Source organism: Pterocles gutturalis, unplaced genomic scaffold (genome assembly GCF_000699245.1).
Source record: "Pterocles gutturalis isolate BGI_N339 unplaced genomic scaffold, ASM69924v1 scaffold42861, whole genome shotgun sequence".
Lineage (NCBI taxonomy): Eukaryota > Metazoa > Chordata > Aves > Pterocliformes > Pteroclidae > Pterocles > Pterocles gutturalis.
Window position 1 is genome coordinate 48052 of NW_010102076.1, and position 18784 is coordinate 66835.

Here is an 18784-nt window from a genome sequence, read left to right on the forward strand (position 1 = left end):
TCTGCTGAAGAAACCTCCAGAATGCAAGATTCAGCGGAGAAAGAGAGAAAAATCAGGAAAAATGAGTGATTGAAGACATACATAAGATCTCCACCATAAAACCACTTGTGCTCATTTGTTTGCTGAAGGTTGAGATGGAGAAGAAAACATTGCCAGGAGAACTGCCAGATGTTATTTTAATACTTACCAACTCCGTGTATCCCTGCAATCCACGAACAAAAAACCCCAGAGTATCTAGGAGCATAAATCTACTTCTTTCATACACTTGGGAACTTAGTCTAAGGAAGGGTTCAAAAGCTTCACTATCGGATTCTTTGGTAAACAAAATTTAAAGTACTGGTATTCAAACTGTTCAGGCCTTTGGGAATGCCAGCAGAGTTTACATTTTAGGTATTTGGCCACGGTTTGGCTGCACAGACTCTTCCGGCTCTCCAGTGACACCACATAGCGTCCTGATATTTTATTATTGGAGATCACGAGTCACTCACAGCCCCATGGGACAAACCAGCTATCGACAATCAAAAAGGCAAACGCACCTGAATATGTGCCAAGGCTTCCCTTCCTCCATAGGGACAATTTGTGACTGTTCAGAGTACAGTTACTTGCTTTCTTCCATGGCACAGCTCAGATCGTTTGCTCAAACCTTCTGATTTACTCGTGTCCATTCCTGCGTTTACAGCTATTGAGAGCGAAGGCGCACACTGTTAAGCATTAGCTTCCCAAAATAGCTAACTACCAGTCTGGGTGGCTGACTGGGCTAAACAAATTGCAACCCAAGACTCCTTCCTTTGCCTCCCCCACCCCACCTCTTATTAAAAAAAAAAAAAGTTCATATTAGAAACTATCAATTATGAAGAAAATAGTACATCCAGTGGAGAGCCAGCTATTCAGCAGACCTTTTATAAATAAATCCTGCTGCTGAGAAAGCACCAGTGCTTATGTAACCACGCACCAGTCCAGCAAGCACAGCTCTGCTTGCGGCCACTGGTTTTAGTGGTCAGTGTTCCTATCCCAAAGGCAAAGAAGACTTTTCATCACTCCCCTTTGCATATCCAAAACAGAAGGCAGGAAAACAGGCTTAGTAACATCTCCTTATGCCTTGTTTTGTGGCCCACTGGAGATCACTTTCCCTCAGAGCTGGCACTGCTGTATTTTTTGGGCACCAGCTTGGGGCTCTGAGAGATGTGCTACTGCTGATCCACTCTTTCAATGAGCTGGACTGAGGAGCCCAAGTCTTCTGCTCTTGAGATCCATCAATCCTCTGTTAATGTCAGAAACAGGCCCCACAGAAAAGAGGGGCATGAATGTCCGACTGCCCAAAAATCCTGATTCACAACAAATAACAACTTAATAACAACCTGAAGAGCTCATCTCTAATGAGCATCTAGGATTTGATGCAGGCATCAACCTAGAAATTGGAACAAATTAAATGCAAAATTTAATACTATGCTAAAGGAAATTGAAGACAAACATACAACATTTATGTGTGTACAGCCTCTACTGACACTCTTCCTCATCTTGTGAAGGTGAAAGTTTATATATATTCTCCTTTCTACTCAAATGAAAATTAGGGCCCAAAGTCCTAGCCAGAGGCAAAGTGACTTTAAACTATAGGCTCTCTGTTCACTTTCTATTTAAGTAAAGCTTCTGAGAAACATTTGTGTGAAACACGTTCTTTAAAGCATTCTGTATTTCCCTACTCGTTGTTTGTGCTTTCTACAGTGCGAATCTGAATTTTCAGCAGCTCATCAGAAAGGGTAGCTCAGGGAGCCAAGCCTGTACCATAGACTTAGAAACTTATGGCTCCTCCTGGCTAATCTCACACCCATATAGAAGGAAGGTCTGTCCTAGAAGCAAAAATCACTGATAAGAAAAGCTCTGCCTAGAGCAGGCACCGGTGCACACAGCAACCACATGATTGAAACTGGCAGCAATTACAAAAATAAAACCACACCTAATCCAGATCCAGCTTCAGTAAGTGTGTAGTGTGTTCCTTCTGTTCTTCCAGGAAAAGAGAGATACAATGTGACAGTTTGGTCTTAAAAGAAAAACAGATTTAAAACCAGAAAACAAACCAGAAAAAAAAAATACACAAAAACACACACATTCACATTTCCTAATAAAGATGTACAGAAAGAAAATTTTCTTTCATTTTTCTAATGCACTTTTTTCTTTAAAAAGGAAGATACTTGGAAGAAATGCTGGTTTCTTTTTGCCCCAAAGTTCTGCAGTCAAGGAAAAAAGCAGCATCCCCCCACCCCAAAATGACCTAGCTACCACCACAAAAGAGTGAGACAAATTTGTGATGAAACAGCACACTAGGAGTAGTCACACCAGTGAGACCTGTCACAGGTCTCTGGGAATCTGACCTTGGCCTCTGGACTGGCTTTCCCTTTGGCAACGCCCAACACTCGAGTGCCAGAGGAGGCAGCTTCTGGATTAAGCTCATTCAGGTAAAGAACATCCTCTCTGCATAGGAACATATCAGTGCCTTACTTTCTTCTACAGAAACAACTATACAGACACCCTCCTTCAGAAGGAGAAACAGCCAGTGCGTTCCTTCAGTAGCATGGGGGAAATACTGACATTCTCTGGAAACTACTGAATTTTGTTTCACTGAGCGCAGGAGGCCATACTATATTAATGTCATCCTTCACGTGCATTGCTTTTTCACAAGAGCAAAAGAAAGACAAAATACCCTTATCCTGACATTTTTCTCAGTTTGAAATATCCACCTGGGTCTAGCTGATAGTAAAACATAGCATCTTTTATTCTTCTGTTCATGTATAAGCATGGTTATTCTCTAACCTGCCACCTGTAAGTTTCTGGCCTTTTCTATAGAGAACAATTTTCTACCTGTACTTTGAACAGTTATTACCTTAAAAAAAAGAAGTAGGACATGTCGTTTGGCAATGTTTTTTTCTTGTACCTTTTGTGTTTTTAAAAAAATGAGTCAAGTTTTATTTTTAATCACACTTTTATTACCTTTTTCCAAAAACCAGCAAAAAAAACCCCCTCCAACAAATCACATCCTATACGGCTATATTTACACTGTAGACTTCTTAATCTCTTATGTAAATATGCATATTCTGAAGTAATCTGTCTTTGGAAAAGAATGTTATTTTTAACTGACTAATGATGGCTAAATCTTCATTATCAATGTAATGCTCTAGGAGAAAAGAAAATCAATTTTCAGAGTTGTCAAATATCAAGATAAGCATACAGATTAAGTCTATTCAAACTACTTTAAACAAAACGAAACCTCAAATGTTACAATAACTTAAGATAGTGTATTATACCACACATAAAGTGGACAAAACTGATTATTTTTGATGGACATTAGTTATCACAATTGTTTTCCAAAGCAGGAATAAAAAAAAAATTTAAAAGGTTTCAAACATTATATTTGTAATATTCACTTCTTCTTGGCAGTTAGTTTATCTTCATAGCTGACTGGGACTATGCCACTGCATTCTTCTGTCTTTGATACAGGATGCTTTATAAAACCACGTCTAATTACATCAATATCGCGTCCTAAATGATCCATCATGGTCGATACAATCGAAGGTGGGGCCTCTAAGTCTATCAAAAAATACCTGCAATGAGAAACACACATACAATAAAAAAATAATACCTGCACTACAACAACTTTAATTCAAGTAACTGTTCTGTGGGATTTCTTAAATGAAACTTTATAATTTGTTTTCTTACATTTTTTTACCAAAATTGTTTTAAATAAAAGCTAAGTATTATCTTGACTTCAAATAAGAAGGCTTCATTTGAAGCAGGCTTAGCCTGAACTTTTCTTTGTTGTACAGCACTGCTTACCCAAGGAGATTAAAAGAGAGCTTACTCTTCTTCTACCTGTTCCATTTATTTACACACCTTAATTTGAACAGTCTTAGAAAAAACATTGGGTGGCCCATTCGTTTCAGTTACAACATACATCCTCCTCCTTCAAATGCATGACATTGTTTCTCTGGTGAACAGATGCCAGGGTGAAACCTCTCAAGCTTATATACTAGAGGCACATTTCCTTCTTTAAAGTTCTGCTTCGGATCTGAATAGAAATCTAAAAAAAACAGCAAGAGATACACAAGGAGATGGGACATATCCCAAATTAGGCTCATCTTTGATGTGAACATGGCTTGAATTTTCAAACTTAGGGCAGGAGCTGAAGCTACTTGCACAGTTGGGACTTGACGAGCATACTGCTGTGCTGACCTTGGCCGGGCTCAAAAGGTCTTAGTTCCACCCACGCACAGCATGTATAAAATGCACTGCTCTGGGCAAGCACTTTGTGTCCACCACACAGCTATCTTTGACAACAATAAAGAAAAAGCCGACCACCTACCTACGGGAAGGAGAATGCTGCTCCCCATTAATATCTTAGGTCACCGAGGTCACTTCTGCAATAAACTCCTTTGCTGAAGAACTACACCTTCTTCATGAGTTCCACTATAATTTTTCAAGAGGCTTTTAAAACTACAGTACACCCAAACAAGCAAGGAGATGTACTCCACTTCATGAGCCCCATTTCAGACAAGGGACACAACTACACGCTGTACACTAACTTAATCTCAGATATGTAAATTCTAATCCCGTCTCTTAGCGTTGAGATGTACCTTACATTCATTAGCAACACCACGTCTACTGTTCCTGTAAGTTATAAGTGACCTAGTGCCAGTCACCATACTAATGCAAAAAATGAGTGACCCGTGTCTCTGGCCATCCCTCCTCCCTTGAAATGCTGTGAACGAACCAGCGCTGTTGACAGAGCTGTAACCAGAAAACTCTTTAATAATTTTATCTGCATGGCACTAACTACCATATAGTATGAAGATACTGCAATTGCCTCAGAAATCTTACTGGAGAGAACTAACCACTCGCCTCATTTCCCAGACTATCGGTAATTTACAGGCTAAATGTACAGCACAGCACTTCCCACCTAGCTATTTTATTTTAATCTTTGTGCATCCTCTTAAAGCTCCCCTTTCCTCCTAGTCCACTCCAGTTTGATTTAAAAACTGTACCTAACAGAGATGACTTTGTTCTGCAAGAGATATGGATTCTTAGTAAATCAACTATAGGATAAGCATCACACTTCACAGTCCATCTTCATAAAAGTATTTTTAGAAGGTAAGTCCCCAAGACCAGAAGCTGAACTGGGAGTCTGAACAGGAGATGGGGTCATCAGCAACAGAGACACTCATATTCTCCGTGCTGCATGGAGATCATTTTCATCCAACTAAATGTGTTACAGTAAGGAGCACCAACAATATTACGCACAGGGGAGACCCATCAGGCCAGAAATTACTCAAGCAGCATGTGCTGGATTACTGCACAGGGGTGGAATCCACCCATGGAAAACATGGCAAAGAAACTTCTCCTTAGCCAGACACCCTGATGCTGAAACTCTTATTTAGGCATAGAGTTTACATTACATTAACAGCCACAATTCATCTCCTAAGTCTTTTTCATAAAGACCAGACTGAAACACTCAATTCTTGTATGTGAGGGGTCTTAGGACAAAAAAATCTCCCTGCATCCCATACTGATGTCCTCCAGAAGAGATACCCAGCTGGTGCGGGCTGTGGTCGCACTTCACCGAAGCCAAGGGACCAGTGCCAGGTCACATCAGCAAAGGTGCTGCTCATGACTGCAGCAGGGCTATGGAGAGCTACAGGAATAGTGTGCCTCAAGAAGGATTTGGAGGAACTCTGGTGGGCCCAGTCCTCCTTGCAAATCTTCACAGGCTTCAATGAGGAACAGGATTTGGCTTATTATGTTTGGAAAACTGAACTGCCTACTGTTTTCTGGTCTCTAGAATTAAGAGATGCCACCTGGTTAAAAGTTTAGGGAGAAAAACCATTTTTAAGCTTGGACAATTCGTTAGAAATACTGAACAGCAACATCTGAAGGATGCACACCCCTTAAAAAGGGAAAGTCGTATATTCTGGTAAAGCCATTAAAAGCCACTAGTAAATTTAACAGATGACACTTAACTCTTCTCCTTGGGAAGAAGCTTTCCAAATCCTCTCACAGCTGCAACTAACAGAAAGAAGGATGGGGGGGAGAAATTCTAGCTGGTAATGCACTACTTTCATGCCCCCTTTTTTTTAAGAGCATTTGTTCGTACTCCAAACCATGCTCTTTGCTGCACCATTTTAGTCCCATCATTTCTCAAGAATTTAATTTCATTTTTGCTTGCAAGTCATATACTGCTTTTCATTGTGTTCCTAAAACAGCAATTTTTTTTTTCTCTGAAGGCTGCTTTGCAACTTTGTGCTTTCTCTCACATTAGCAAAGGGTGGAAATTTCCACTGACGCACTGTTGATAACTGAAGGAGAAGGGGGGGGATGGGAGGATGAGCTGGTACAGCATATCTTTATGACTCCTCGCAGAATAGGTATTTTATCTGATGATACAAAACTGCAGCAATTGGGGACAATGCGAGTTTTTAAAAACAACCACCACTCTTACACATTAACAAGCAACGACAGTCTTCCTGTGCCAAAAAAAAGAGAGAAAGAAAAGAGGGCCAGCATAAAAAATACTGTTTCTTCATTAAAGAAAGAGAAGAAACTAATGGCTGCAAAAGCAATAACCAAACACAATTGACAATGCAATCCCTGAGGAGATCTGGAACCCCTTCCCCCAAAAATGTACACATTTAAATCAGCTGTCATGAGGCCATCGGGGTTTTTTAATCCACCGTCAATAACGCATGCAGCAACCTTAATTTCAGGCAATGATCTGTGACCTGATACGCAATGCTGTAGCTACTGTTTGTGTAGTAAACAAAACCAAATCCCAGTGAGACTTAAAGATAGGGAAAAATACAAGAATGCAGGAGGGAAACCACCTCATTCTTGCAAGCAAAAATGCAAAAGCATTTAGGCTCTCTAGGAGTCAGCCGAGTCATCAAGGGAGAAATGCAGGAAAATTCCACTGATTCACTATGAGACCACAGTTATTTTTGTCATCCTGCTCAACTGCAAATAGAAGGATGATTTAAATACAGGAGAGCAGAATATCTGCTGAAACATATTATATCAATGCATTAACTAAAAAAAAAAATTAAATATGCTCTCAGATAAAGGAGGAAAATGCCTCTGCATATTGGGAAAGAAAAAAAAGCCAGGTTTAATTTATCTTTAACATATTCAAGCCAGAAACTGTTTGAACCTTGAGTCCTAAGGATATTCCAAGAGTTTTCTTTCAAATGGACAATCTAGGACTTCAAAGAACCCTGAAAAGCACCTGGATCAAAACTCACTTTGAAATCCTCCTAGAATATGACTTCATCAGCCTGGGAAGCCGAGGGAAAAGCACGTGTACAGTGGATTTGGAAGAGGCTGTGTGGTTCTGCAGTTGTGCATAGTAGCAGTAAGTCCACGTAAAGCTTCCCCAGTGAGGAGGTGGAAAATACAAAGGAAAGAAAATTTTCTGATAAAGAGGGAGAAGGGAAGCATTGAACAAGGAAACAGGAAACCACCTGGACAGAAGCAAGCTGAGGCACTCTCATGAGAGCAGCTGGACATTCATCCTCATTAAACTAAATCTGTGTTAATGAAATTGTTTTGCTACCTGAACGATAGCTTCATCTTTGCAACCACTGCGCTGCTCTCAAGAGAAGTAGTTTCCTTTTCTCAACACTGATGGTAGCTACCCTTCCTCAGCAGGGCAAGCAGGCAAGTTCATGCTCAAAAGGATTATAGTTTTGTAGCTGGAAGGACGAGTACACGTGTTACTTTTATCTTTTAAAAGCCACACATGGAATAGATGTATGTCCCTTGAAAATCACAAGGTCAGCAACTGGGAAGTACTAGATCAAAACCAAAAGCTGGTACCGTAGTAACTAGACTACCACAGCAATGACGTGAATAATCAATAATAAACAAGTACTGTGGGGTAAATACATTTTACCATTCACAGTCTTCAGAAATTTCATTTGCCAAATTCTGTACAGAGACACCTGCTATTAAGCTAATTAAATAATGGAAATACATTTTGCACCGTTGCAGTGAAAAAAAAAATACTGTTACACTGCAAAAGAGAAACCAGCCTGACCTATTTGGAGTATCTGAAAAATCATGCACACTGAGCAGCATTTTAAAAGTTCGCAAAATTGTTACAATCAGGGCTGAAGTTACACAGCAAGTATTAATTCTGCCTGTGTCTCTTCTCTGCCTTCTGTATAATTCACAGCTTAAAAAAAAACACCAAACTGGTGATGGATTCCCATCCCACCAAGCCCACTATTTGAGAGCAGCCACCACATTTAATCCATGTGCTTGCACTAGGATGCTACAGAATTTAGTGCATCAGAAAATGATACTGGTGTCTCAACATCACCGACTATTGCACAGTGCCGTTTCTTCTGACAAGCACCAAAACTGCAAATTGCACTCCCACAGACAAGGTGGAGGAAAAAAAAACAACATTTCAGGGCTCTAATACCTGAGGCACATGCACACTTTTATGTATGTGAATGCGGACACAAGCATTTGGAGGAAAAGTAATGCTTCAACTCATCAATGAAGAAAGCCCCATCTAGTGGAAGAAGAAAATCAATTTAGCAGAAAATTGTACAAGTGTGCATGATACTCAAATATTCAAACTGGTTTTGTTCTCATCCAACTGCATTACAGACCCAGAACTCCTTTTTGGTGAAACAGATCAAGATGTTCTAAAATCCGAACAGAAACAAACAACATAGGTTGTGCACTAGCCATAAATTTAGTTTGGTGGTATTAAGAAAGGAAAGCTTGCAACCTCTTTCATCTGTTTTTCTTTGCAACCTCTTCCATCTGTTTTTCTTTCCTTCTCTTTGGTCTTCAATAGCCATGAAAATCATCATGACAGTCTACCCGAGCAAAGCTAAACACATTGGTACATCTATCTGCAGGATGAAGTCCTTTAACTATGCAACAGTTTGTATTTTACTAGGGGGTGGGGAGAAGAGAAGGGTTGTTAAAAATTGCAAATATTCCAGAGAACAGTTCTGATGGGTAACATTATTTTACTCTATACAAATAAAGTAAACAAAATTGTATCCAGACACCATGGGTTATTGGAAGACACTTCAGCATCTCCTGTCCACATGGAATACTATTCTGCCACAAGCTGCTTGTTTAAAAACAAGTTGTGTAACTACAGTTCCTAAACTCAGATACTTTATGAAAAGAGGAAAGGTTTGAGCATGCAATTCATATAGATATGTTTCCAAAATATTCAAATCTCTTTAACAATATGATGCTCAATTCCTGAAATACTCTTCTTAATGACTACCTATTTCTTGTGCATTGGGCCAGGGAGTCAGCAAGAAAAGAGAGTCATGCCCCCTCCTCAGCACATGTTTTGGCAAAGCAACATTATGTCACATGCCCCATAATGAAGGCAAAACACAAGGTGCTCCCCACAGGAGGACCAATTGCTTCAGACCCCGGAGAAGAAGGGAAGCTGGTACTGAAGCTTGGTGCTCCCAGCTCCTGGGGAGTAATCGCAGGGCTGCAGGGCCTGGAAGCCAAGTTGAGTTCACTATGCTGCACCCTTGGGAAAGCACCTCCTTGCCATTTTCCCCCATCGCACAAACAAGTGCGCAGCACAACCAGCATTGCAACCTGGATTTTCTGACTCTTGGTCTCATTAGTTGCAGTTGGTATATACCCTGTGCTCCTCAGTAGACCCTGGCAATCATCAGGGTCCCTGCAGACCTCCTGCAGAAAATTCCCCATGCATGCGTTAAGATAAGCTCCCAAAATACAATTCAGCAAGAAAAAAAGTAAGACCTGAGTTTGCTATTTCAGAGAACAAGTGGGCTGATAACCGTGAGTGAACAGCAAAACTAAAAGATTAAGAGACAAGAAAGCAAATAACAAAAGACCATCTTTTCAAAAGCAAATTTGAAAGGGTAAAAACCAAGGCAATGAACAACTGGCAAACAGAACATGGAAATTGTTATGAATAATCAGAATTATGCATAATTTAGCTGGAGAACTCACAAATAAATGAAATAATAAAAATGTGGGGAGAAAGGTCTAAAAACATTACTGTATTACAAGTAGATTAAGCAAACACATGCATAAAACAAAGTAGAAGAGAAAGGCCACAGTGCTCTATCAATTTAGAAAACCACACTAAACGTGAACACTGACCATGGTGATGTACATCATATTTTCTACAGACGTAACAGAAGTAAAAATGGAAGCACCATTTAGAAAAAAACAAAACAAAACACCACACTAACAGATCTCTAGGGGATGGCAAGATAACCAGTAGAATGCACTAGTCAAAACCCGGTTACACCTGGCCACTTTCTTCTCCCCAAAGCACCTGGCATAGCTCCTTCCAGTTTAACAGATTCCTGGTCTGCAAAAGGTTTGAGCCATTACCTTCCCAAAGGAGTGTCTCAATCTTATTTTTTAAGTTCTGTTTTGCAGCCACCCTTGTTACCACCTTCCCTAAAAGTAAAAATATCCTACAGACCAACCACATCCCCCAAACCAGCTCCTTTATCTGATGCCCTGAAGCATGAAGTGTCACAAGCATATGATTAAGGCACAGCTTGGCAAGGCCAAAGAAAACAGGTATGCCACAAAGTGCAAACCCACTGACCGTGCTACTGAGATCTATCATTTTACAAGCAGTTGCAATACTCTCCAGTTTAGGACTGACCAAATATGCAGCAATGGCTCTGCAATGTCATCACCCAGCCACAGTCTGGAGCCTTCATTTGAAAGATGCTTTGAGGGATTCAATGCTTCTGTATCATCTTAAACAGCAAATGAATCCAGAGTTTAACATTCCTAAAATTCAAATACTAGTACACACCTTATTTAAATCAGTGCACTTTTGTTTGTTCCAGAAATAAGCACCTTCTGAAACACGTAATAAAATATTTTAAAAATCCACCACTGTGTTATAAGCAATTTAAATACAACTCCCTCAAAGTGATAAACAAGTAATGGCTAGCAGAACAAATGCTTGGCACAAATCTATTGCCCATAGGAAATAAAGTTGTGAATCCTTATGTACACTCTTCCACTGTTGTTTCAGAGACACGGTGGCCATGTGCAAGTCACACAGGCTCAATACCCCAACTAAATTTACATACCTAACCCACCCTGGAACCAACATGTCCTTGTCACTTTTTATTCTTCTATAAGGTGAATAGTATTTGTTACAATTCTGACAGATGTTACTTCAATCATGTTCTTAAATAAACAAAATATTAATGTTCTACTATGGCAATTAATACCATAAACGTGAACTAGTAGCTACTTCAACTTAAGTTTAAAATATCAGTAAAACAGTTATTTAAGTTTGATTCTTCAGACGTATCCACACTGTTCTGAAACGTACTATTTTCATAATTACTTAAATGCAAAAGCTGTCAATATTATGCCTCTAAAAAAAAAAGTAGGGCGTTTTCTGCCATGAGAGACACATCTAAGAGAAAGACCTAAATTTGTTTTAATATACCCTCAATGCACATGCACCACCTGCCCAGTGAATATAATTTCCTGAGAAGAAATAAATCAATTATACATATGATCTGAGGTCTTCAAAGCTGCCTGGGAGAGTAAAACTGCTCATTTCAGTGACAGCTGTGGGCCACAATCCCCTATAGCAGGCTTTGAAAAATCTCAGCTTTACAGATCAATTGGCAGTAAAATTCCCATTCTCTGTAAAGTCTCCTGGATATTCTTAAATTTGTAATGTGCCTGTAATGCAGTATATCTGAGACAGATGATGCCGAAGCACTACAGCACTCAGAAAGGACAAAGCACTTTATTAAGGAGACCGCTATCCTCCAGATTGACCTATGAATATGTATTTTCCAGTTTAATTCTTTACTGTTCACTAAAGACACTACCAAAACCTGGCTAAGTCCTGCAGTAGCTTTGCCACACACACCGCCCTTGTGTGTCCTTTTGCTATCAATCACTCAGTTTTATGATATGTTGTATACAAAGATTTGAATTGCAGTTTAAAATGGAATTAACTAAATGATGAAAACACACAGCAGAAGCCTGGGAGAAGGATGCCACAGCTGGCCTGTGAATAGCTGGTGCTGCCGCACTGATGTTCCTTGATTCAAGGTAAGAGTCACAGCCTGGATGGCCCTGGGACCTTTGTAAGGCAGCAAAGCTAGGTCACTGCACTGGTGAGGAAGATTGCTTAGTTTTGTTTTTCAGGCAAACAACCCACACAGGTGGGGGAATCCCATGCCATCATGAGTGACAGGAAGATGGTTTGTACAGTGGTCACTAGGACAAGAGTTGTCTCTAAGAGACATGCTTTTAAGCTGTGACCCATGCTTCAACTTCTATATTGTTTTCATACAATTTGTTGCTACGAATAGTGTAGTCCACTCATTTTCTTATTATTTACCAGCCAGGAGGTCTAAGTAATGGATTCAGCATAGATCCTAAGCCCCAGCCATCTACATACATACTACTGGAAAACAAACTAGCTGAAGCTCTGCGAAGAATCACAAAACGAATAAACGGATATATATAAAAGTAGACAAAAAAAAATGAAAAGCTTTGAAAAATTCAACACTCTTTGACCCCCCCCCCAACACACAGTATCCTTTGCATCCTTACAGAAGCCCTTTCAGTTACTTCAAAAAAAGCCCAGACTAAGGAAAAAGTGACACACTCTGTACTACTTAATATACTACTCCACACCAACTTCCTAAAAAAGGGAACATACACAGAATTAAAAATTGTCCATGAAGGAGAAAAGATCTTCACATTTCTTAGTAAGTACAGGTATATACCTCAGTAAGCTGAGTATCTCAAAAAGCTTTTTCAACTTTGTCTTGTCAAAAAAAATTAATTTTTACAGATGCCGCAAAGTAGAACTGATCAATTTTATAAAATGGATCAAGAACTGGCTTTTCACTTCCTATTCCTAGATTATCTTTAATAGCTTCAGTTATTTTCTATGGTCTGGAGAATATTGGATGGTATATCAGAAATCCACCATACCTGAACACTGAACTGCAATCTCCCTAGCAAAATCTACAGAAATACAATTCTCTGACATTACCAGGCACTGAAACTGCCTGCTGCTTCCCCTTGTTACATCTCATTTCTCCTGACTTTGAGTTCTCCAATTAAAAGCACGCAAAACAACTATTTCCTGTAGTAGCCTCTCTCAATCACTTCTCCTTTTCAAGAAGCTGAGCAATTTAGGGGATGGAACAGTTATATTCAAATACAGAGGATCCAAATCCAGGGCAAGCAGAATTACCGCCAAATATTTAGAGACACTTGAACTGGGAGGTGGAGGAGGAACAGTGATGCTGACATTAATCTGATGGCTTCCTGACCATGTTTCAAGACATGATCGCAACTGTTTGCTACTAACACCTTGCCGCATTCAGAACACAAAATACATCTGGTCTGAGGACTTTGCCAAGAGAGGGTTATAGTCTACAGATCCCCTCGTCCTGCTTATTAAGTAGGTAATCCGCTACAGTAAATGAGTTAAGCTAATTTACACATCTGAAAGATCCCCTGGACAAAGGGCTTCTATTCATCTCTGCTACATAGTTGTTGTAATGCTGGTTACTGTCTTCTCCTGTACTGGTTTCTCTGCTGAAGAACCCAAGACCTGATCTGTAGAAACACTGCCTCCCAAGTGGAAACCATGATCCAAAGTGGTGAAACATTACAGAGTGCTAAGTGCTCTAGGAAAACAATTCTAGAAGCTGAAAGTGTCAACTTCAGCATCCAAAACTAGTGGACCTTCATGCCTCTGCCTTAGCTCCCCACCTGTACAAAGAGAGCAACACCAGCTCCTTGTTCCGCTGAAGTCGCTGGAAAAGATTTTAACATTCATGAAATGCATCCAGTCCAACAGAAGGATAAAGTAATTAGTAATTCCTTCTTGAGACACGGCTTTGATTAGCTCCTGTGTGTAGGCAACAGGACTTATCCTAAAATGCAAAACTGGCAGGATCAAGCCATGTTTTGAAGGACACCATGGAGCAGGAGCGCATGGCAGTCACGGCCACAATGCCATTGCTTTCAGCTAAGTAACAGGCACATGGTGGAGATTTCTGCCCCTACCCTTTCCATCAGTCTGCTTTAACTGGCAGCTGTCACCACTCCTACTTCACAGAAGAATGAAGAGGTCCTCAGAAGAGGGAGTGAAACTGTGAGTCACCCCCAGGGAGATGATCCAAGAAGGGCTTCATATAAAGGTGCATGCCTGGAGTCACCTCATCTTCCCCAGTGCCAAATGCCCCTCAAGGGGGACAGCTGGGCAGGCTGGCCAACCATCCGATTGCACGTGGTTGCATTACAGGGATTAGGAGAGAGTGTTGCTAATTGTTACTTAAATTACCACAGGGAGACCTGTGCAGCACAGGTTGCCTAGCAACATTTCTCAGCCCTTATGCGAGAGCCAGCATCCATTTCAGAGGTAGCCCCGAGGAGCAACAACATGCTGGCGAAAGCGAGCATGGGAAGCCAGACATCCGAGATGCCAATTCACAGCTTAATTTACCTTCATCATACTTCCCATAAGCCACATGGTCTTCTTTAACATCCTTAACAAAAACTGTATCAGAAACACAATTACCACGTTTAGCTCAGATGAACTACAGAAAAAGAATCAATCCTGATAATTAGCAACCAGTAGATTAAGTATGACTTTTATCAGTAAACAGCCTGACTGGCTTGGAAAATAGTTACGTAAAAATGACATAACAAAATAAGATTGTGTGTAGTGGTGTAAGTCGTTCTGCAGGCCTTGACTCAGGCTACTTAAAACACAACAACTAAACACCAACAAAAAGCCCACACCACTGAGAATAAAGAACACCGAACACTTGAAGCAGAACCCAGGCATGCATGCACAGCCACTTACCACCTTACTGAGATCACAGGCATGACAGGTGTACTCCCAAAAAGCAAAAGGAAAACCAAACAATGAGAGTTGCATACATACATTTAGAAAGGTAGAAAGGAGCACCCAAAGGATTTTAGGGAAAAATGCATCACGCGTACCCTCCTCTTCTGTGGCGCTCCTTGTGCTTGGAGATTTTGTAAGGCAGAGACCTTTCTCCCAGGTTTTCTAGGTTCCTCACAATGGCTCCTCTCTCCATAAGAGCCTCAACAGTGCGCTTCAGCACAGCTGCAGTCTCAGGCTTTAAAAGAAAAAAAAGAGATAGAAAGCAGGAAATGTACACAAATCTGGTTATTCATATTATGCGATTAGAAGGGACAGCTCAGTGCTGGAAGACATCATTCCATACCGTGAGAGGGCAAAGTGGAAGCAGAAGCAGACCTCCTCCTAAGAAAGAAAATTTTTAAGAACAAACAGCCAATTTCCTCTTTGAATTATGGCAACAACAAAACTTCCATGGATTTCAAGGTCAGGCCCCAACAACAACAGGAAAAATAAAATAGTTAATGGGTTTAACTCACCTGGTATCCCTTTGGCTGACCCTTGCACAGGTGAAAGTAAATATATGTGGCAAAGAGCACTTATGAACTGGCAACAGTTTTAAGGTCCCTGGACCATGGATGCTCATTAATATTGTTCACCACAATATTTAAAGTGAACCGGGCATGGGGGGAACACTAATCCATGGCTCGCTACAGAAACAGCAATAAGCACTGCATTCATTTTATTCTGTCATTTCAACTGCACGTGCATAATAGCTATCTGGACCCTCGGCTACATCACTGCATGCCTCATTACTTTTGCATAGCCAACATCCAAGCCTTTTTAAGAGTTAAGGAACTGATGGTGCAGTAATTAGTCTAACATGCAGAGATTTCACTCCTCAGAAAAACAAGTTTGAGGGACAGGCAGCCAAAAAACAGTAGGTAAAACAGATGCAACTTTTTCTTGCTCATTGCGTATCAGGGCTCATTGGAGTGATGAATCATTTCAGTAATGACACTCAACAATATCTATGAAAATGTTAATAAAGTACAAATTGGAATGTTTTGAAAACAACTGCAAACTTACACACTCTCAGCAACAAGAAATATTTTAAGAAACTGATCTCCTACAGAGAAAGGAAATTAAATGGATGTCCAACTGAACACAAACCAAACTGTACAACTTTCTTCCCTGCTCCTTGCAACATTTCATATCAAGATGTATTTCCAAGTCTACTTGTCCAGTGAGATGGTAACAGCTGTAAATGGAAAAAGTAATGAAAAAAACAACTTTTAGCTTTATTTAGATTTTATTTTGTTAAATGAAACCACCGTAATAATTTCACTGTCCCTTCTCAGCCAGAAGAAAACTTAAGGTAATTGAAGAATTGTGCAGGATGACTGAAGGTTAGTTTCATAAGTCTAAGGTAGAGATGTACACCTTAGCTAATACAAAGGGTTGTTTAATGTCCAGAGCCCTCAATGGAAATTGGTGGAAAAAGGTGGTACCAAAATCTCACAGTGAAGCCCCTGCTCCAGTGTGTGAAATTTCTCTTTCATTTTCCTGAGGAAACAAGGTGATATGAGAGAGCCTCCAAATGCAGACTCGAGATGGTCAATGTACGACATTTTGCAACACTGACTGCTCTTTGAAAGACCTGGAGTACACAGGGCCTGAAATGCTTCCTTTTTTCCATGGGTTAACTGCCCTGTGGCAGTCAAGAGTCAATCACGGGAACACACCTACTGCTCCTCACTATCAATCAGGAATTTTATTCCCCTCTCTCCAGCTGCATAAACTATTTGGGAAATTTATTTTCAACACAGAGAGCCTAAACAGTTATACGGTCAGCAAAAATGCTTGGACAACCTATGTTTTAGATTGTGTTGTAAAACAATTATGAGGACCAGACAAGTATGTTCACATGTGACAAAGTATAGTGACCTTGCCAAAATTCTTCAATGCATTAAAAGTATCGTTTCTCACAACAAATACTAAAGGTATCTCTTGCCACAGTCTGAAAAGTTAGAATGAAGGTATTAAGAGAGCTTATGGATTATACTATATTAATTTAAAATAATGTTTTAGCTCAAAAGCAGGAATAGCACTGTTTTTCAGTTGACTTTGGATGGCTTTCTCCATTATCTCTCCTTAGATATTCAAGTAAGCACCTTTCATGTTTAGGATCTCCTTCCCCAAAATGTTTGCAAAACTAATTTTGTCTCCTTACATCTCTTCGGCCACTTGCCACAAAGCAAGCCATTCCCACAAATGTTACAGGAGTCTCAATTCTGAGATTTCCTAAATTCCTTCAAGCTTACCTGGGACAAAACCAGTGTGTTCAAAACTTACAAAGGAGAGACTGACAGATGAACAGACACACCACAACTATACAGTCTTTTGCTAGAAAAACAGCACGAAAGCAATTTTGTAAAATCATGCAGGCACTTGCATATTGATGCTACGGCTGATGATGCTGACCAACTGATGAACCTGACCATGTTAATACTTTCATTCCCTCCTTTGAATATATCTTGTCACTCAAATATTTCTGCATACTAGAATACTAGATTCAAATACTACAGAGCATCCCACCAAAACAAGTATTTTCTTCCAAGATTAGTTTCTTAGTCTTTTCTACACACTCATATCCTGCATCACACCCATTTGTTGTTTTGCCATAGTAGAAAGTGTTGATTCAAACTTCTGCTATTGGAGAAACATCAGTAACAGCCAGACCCTGTCCTCCACATTCCACAAACACCAAAACACAATGGGTGAGAGGCAAGCAGAGGCTCTTCTCTCAGGAAAGACTTTCCCCATAAAGAGCTCCTTATGGTTGTTTTGGCTCAACGTACATGGCACAAAGGTGTGAGAAGCCAGCCAAACTCTAAACAGGTTTTATGCTGCTTCCATCAACACACTCAAAGCCATCTAAATCAGGAGCTAAAGGTGAGACTCCCCATTTGTCGTGAAGCAGCAGCTTCACACAGATAAGCCAAAAAGTAGGGTAGCAGAGCTGCTAGTGATATCCATGGTTCAGTGCTGTAAGAACTGTACCGGAAATCTGGCTTCAAGAAAGAAGAGAAAAACAAGAACTACTGTGTTTGTGAAGCAGGCATTGAGATAAGTGTTATTATCTGGAAGCTTCTGCCACTCAAACAAGAATCTGACACTGGCCATTAGGATTTTACTTACCTACATGAATATGAGCAGTTTTAGGAGAGAAAGGGCAGCTAACGTAACAGCTTTAATATTTTGCGCACTACAGCACACCTGTAGGGCTTCCAGCCCTAGGCTTGAAAATACACTCTTGGAAAGCAACAGGATCTGCCACTCAGGTCTTCTCCCTCTGCGCCTGCTGTGTGTGGTTAAGCTTCAGAAGCCTCCACAGTGCTCAGACAATTATCACAGGAGAAATCTGTCAGGTCAATGTTAAGTTGACTGCTGCTACTTGTCTCTCGCACAAAAAATGTTGATCCATGAACAGAGCTCTGTTCAAAAGAGATCTTAATTGACTGAGACCTTTAGACAAACAGCTGTATATCCAGCAGTGGAGTTGTCTGACATACCCTTCTTAACAACCATGTGGATCTAAGTTAAATGTTACTGGGTAAACTTACTCCTCTACATCCCTCATACCCTCAAATGACACACAAGCTTTTTGTCTCCTTTATACATGCCAACAGATCAGCACATTCCCCGAGTGGCTGTATGCTCAACATGATGTGCAGTTTCTGAACACAATGAAGCCTAAGATCAAATCCCATATATTTAAAAACAAAACAAAACAGAAAGAACAAGAAAAGAAAGCCACAGATTTCTACATTAAGGATTGTAAAATATTATGTGTTTTTGTAACCTCCCCAC

At 40.3% G+C, this 18784-nt stretch overlaps 1 protein-coding gene across 1 annotated transcript; it reads right to left on the minus strand.

Annotated features, from left to right (window-relative positions):
- Positions 1–2958: 2958 nt before the first annotated feature.
- Positions 2959–16542, minus strand: MRPS6 (mitochondrial ribosomal protein S6). Its single transcript, XM_010085190.1, has 3 exons — positions 16423–16542; positions 15031–15170; positions 2959–3596 (listed from the first exon to the last, which is right to left on the minus strand). Exons 1-3 carry the CDS (start codon positions 16540–16542, stop codon positions 3416–3418), a joined length of 441 nt encoding a protein of 146 aa, XP_010083492.1. The 3' UTR covers positions 2959–3415.
- Between the last annotated feature and the right edge of the window lie 2242 nt (positions 16543–18784).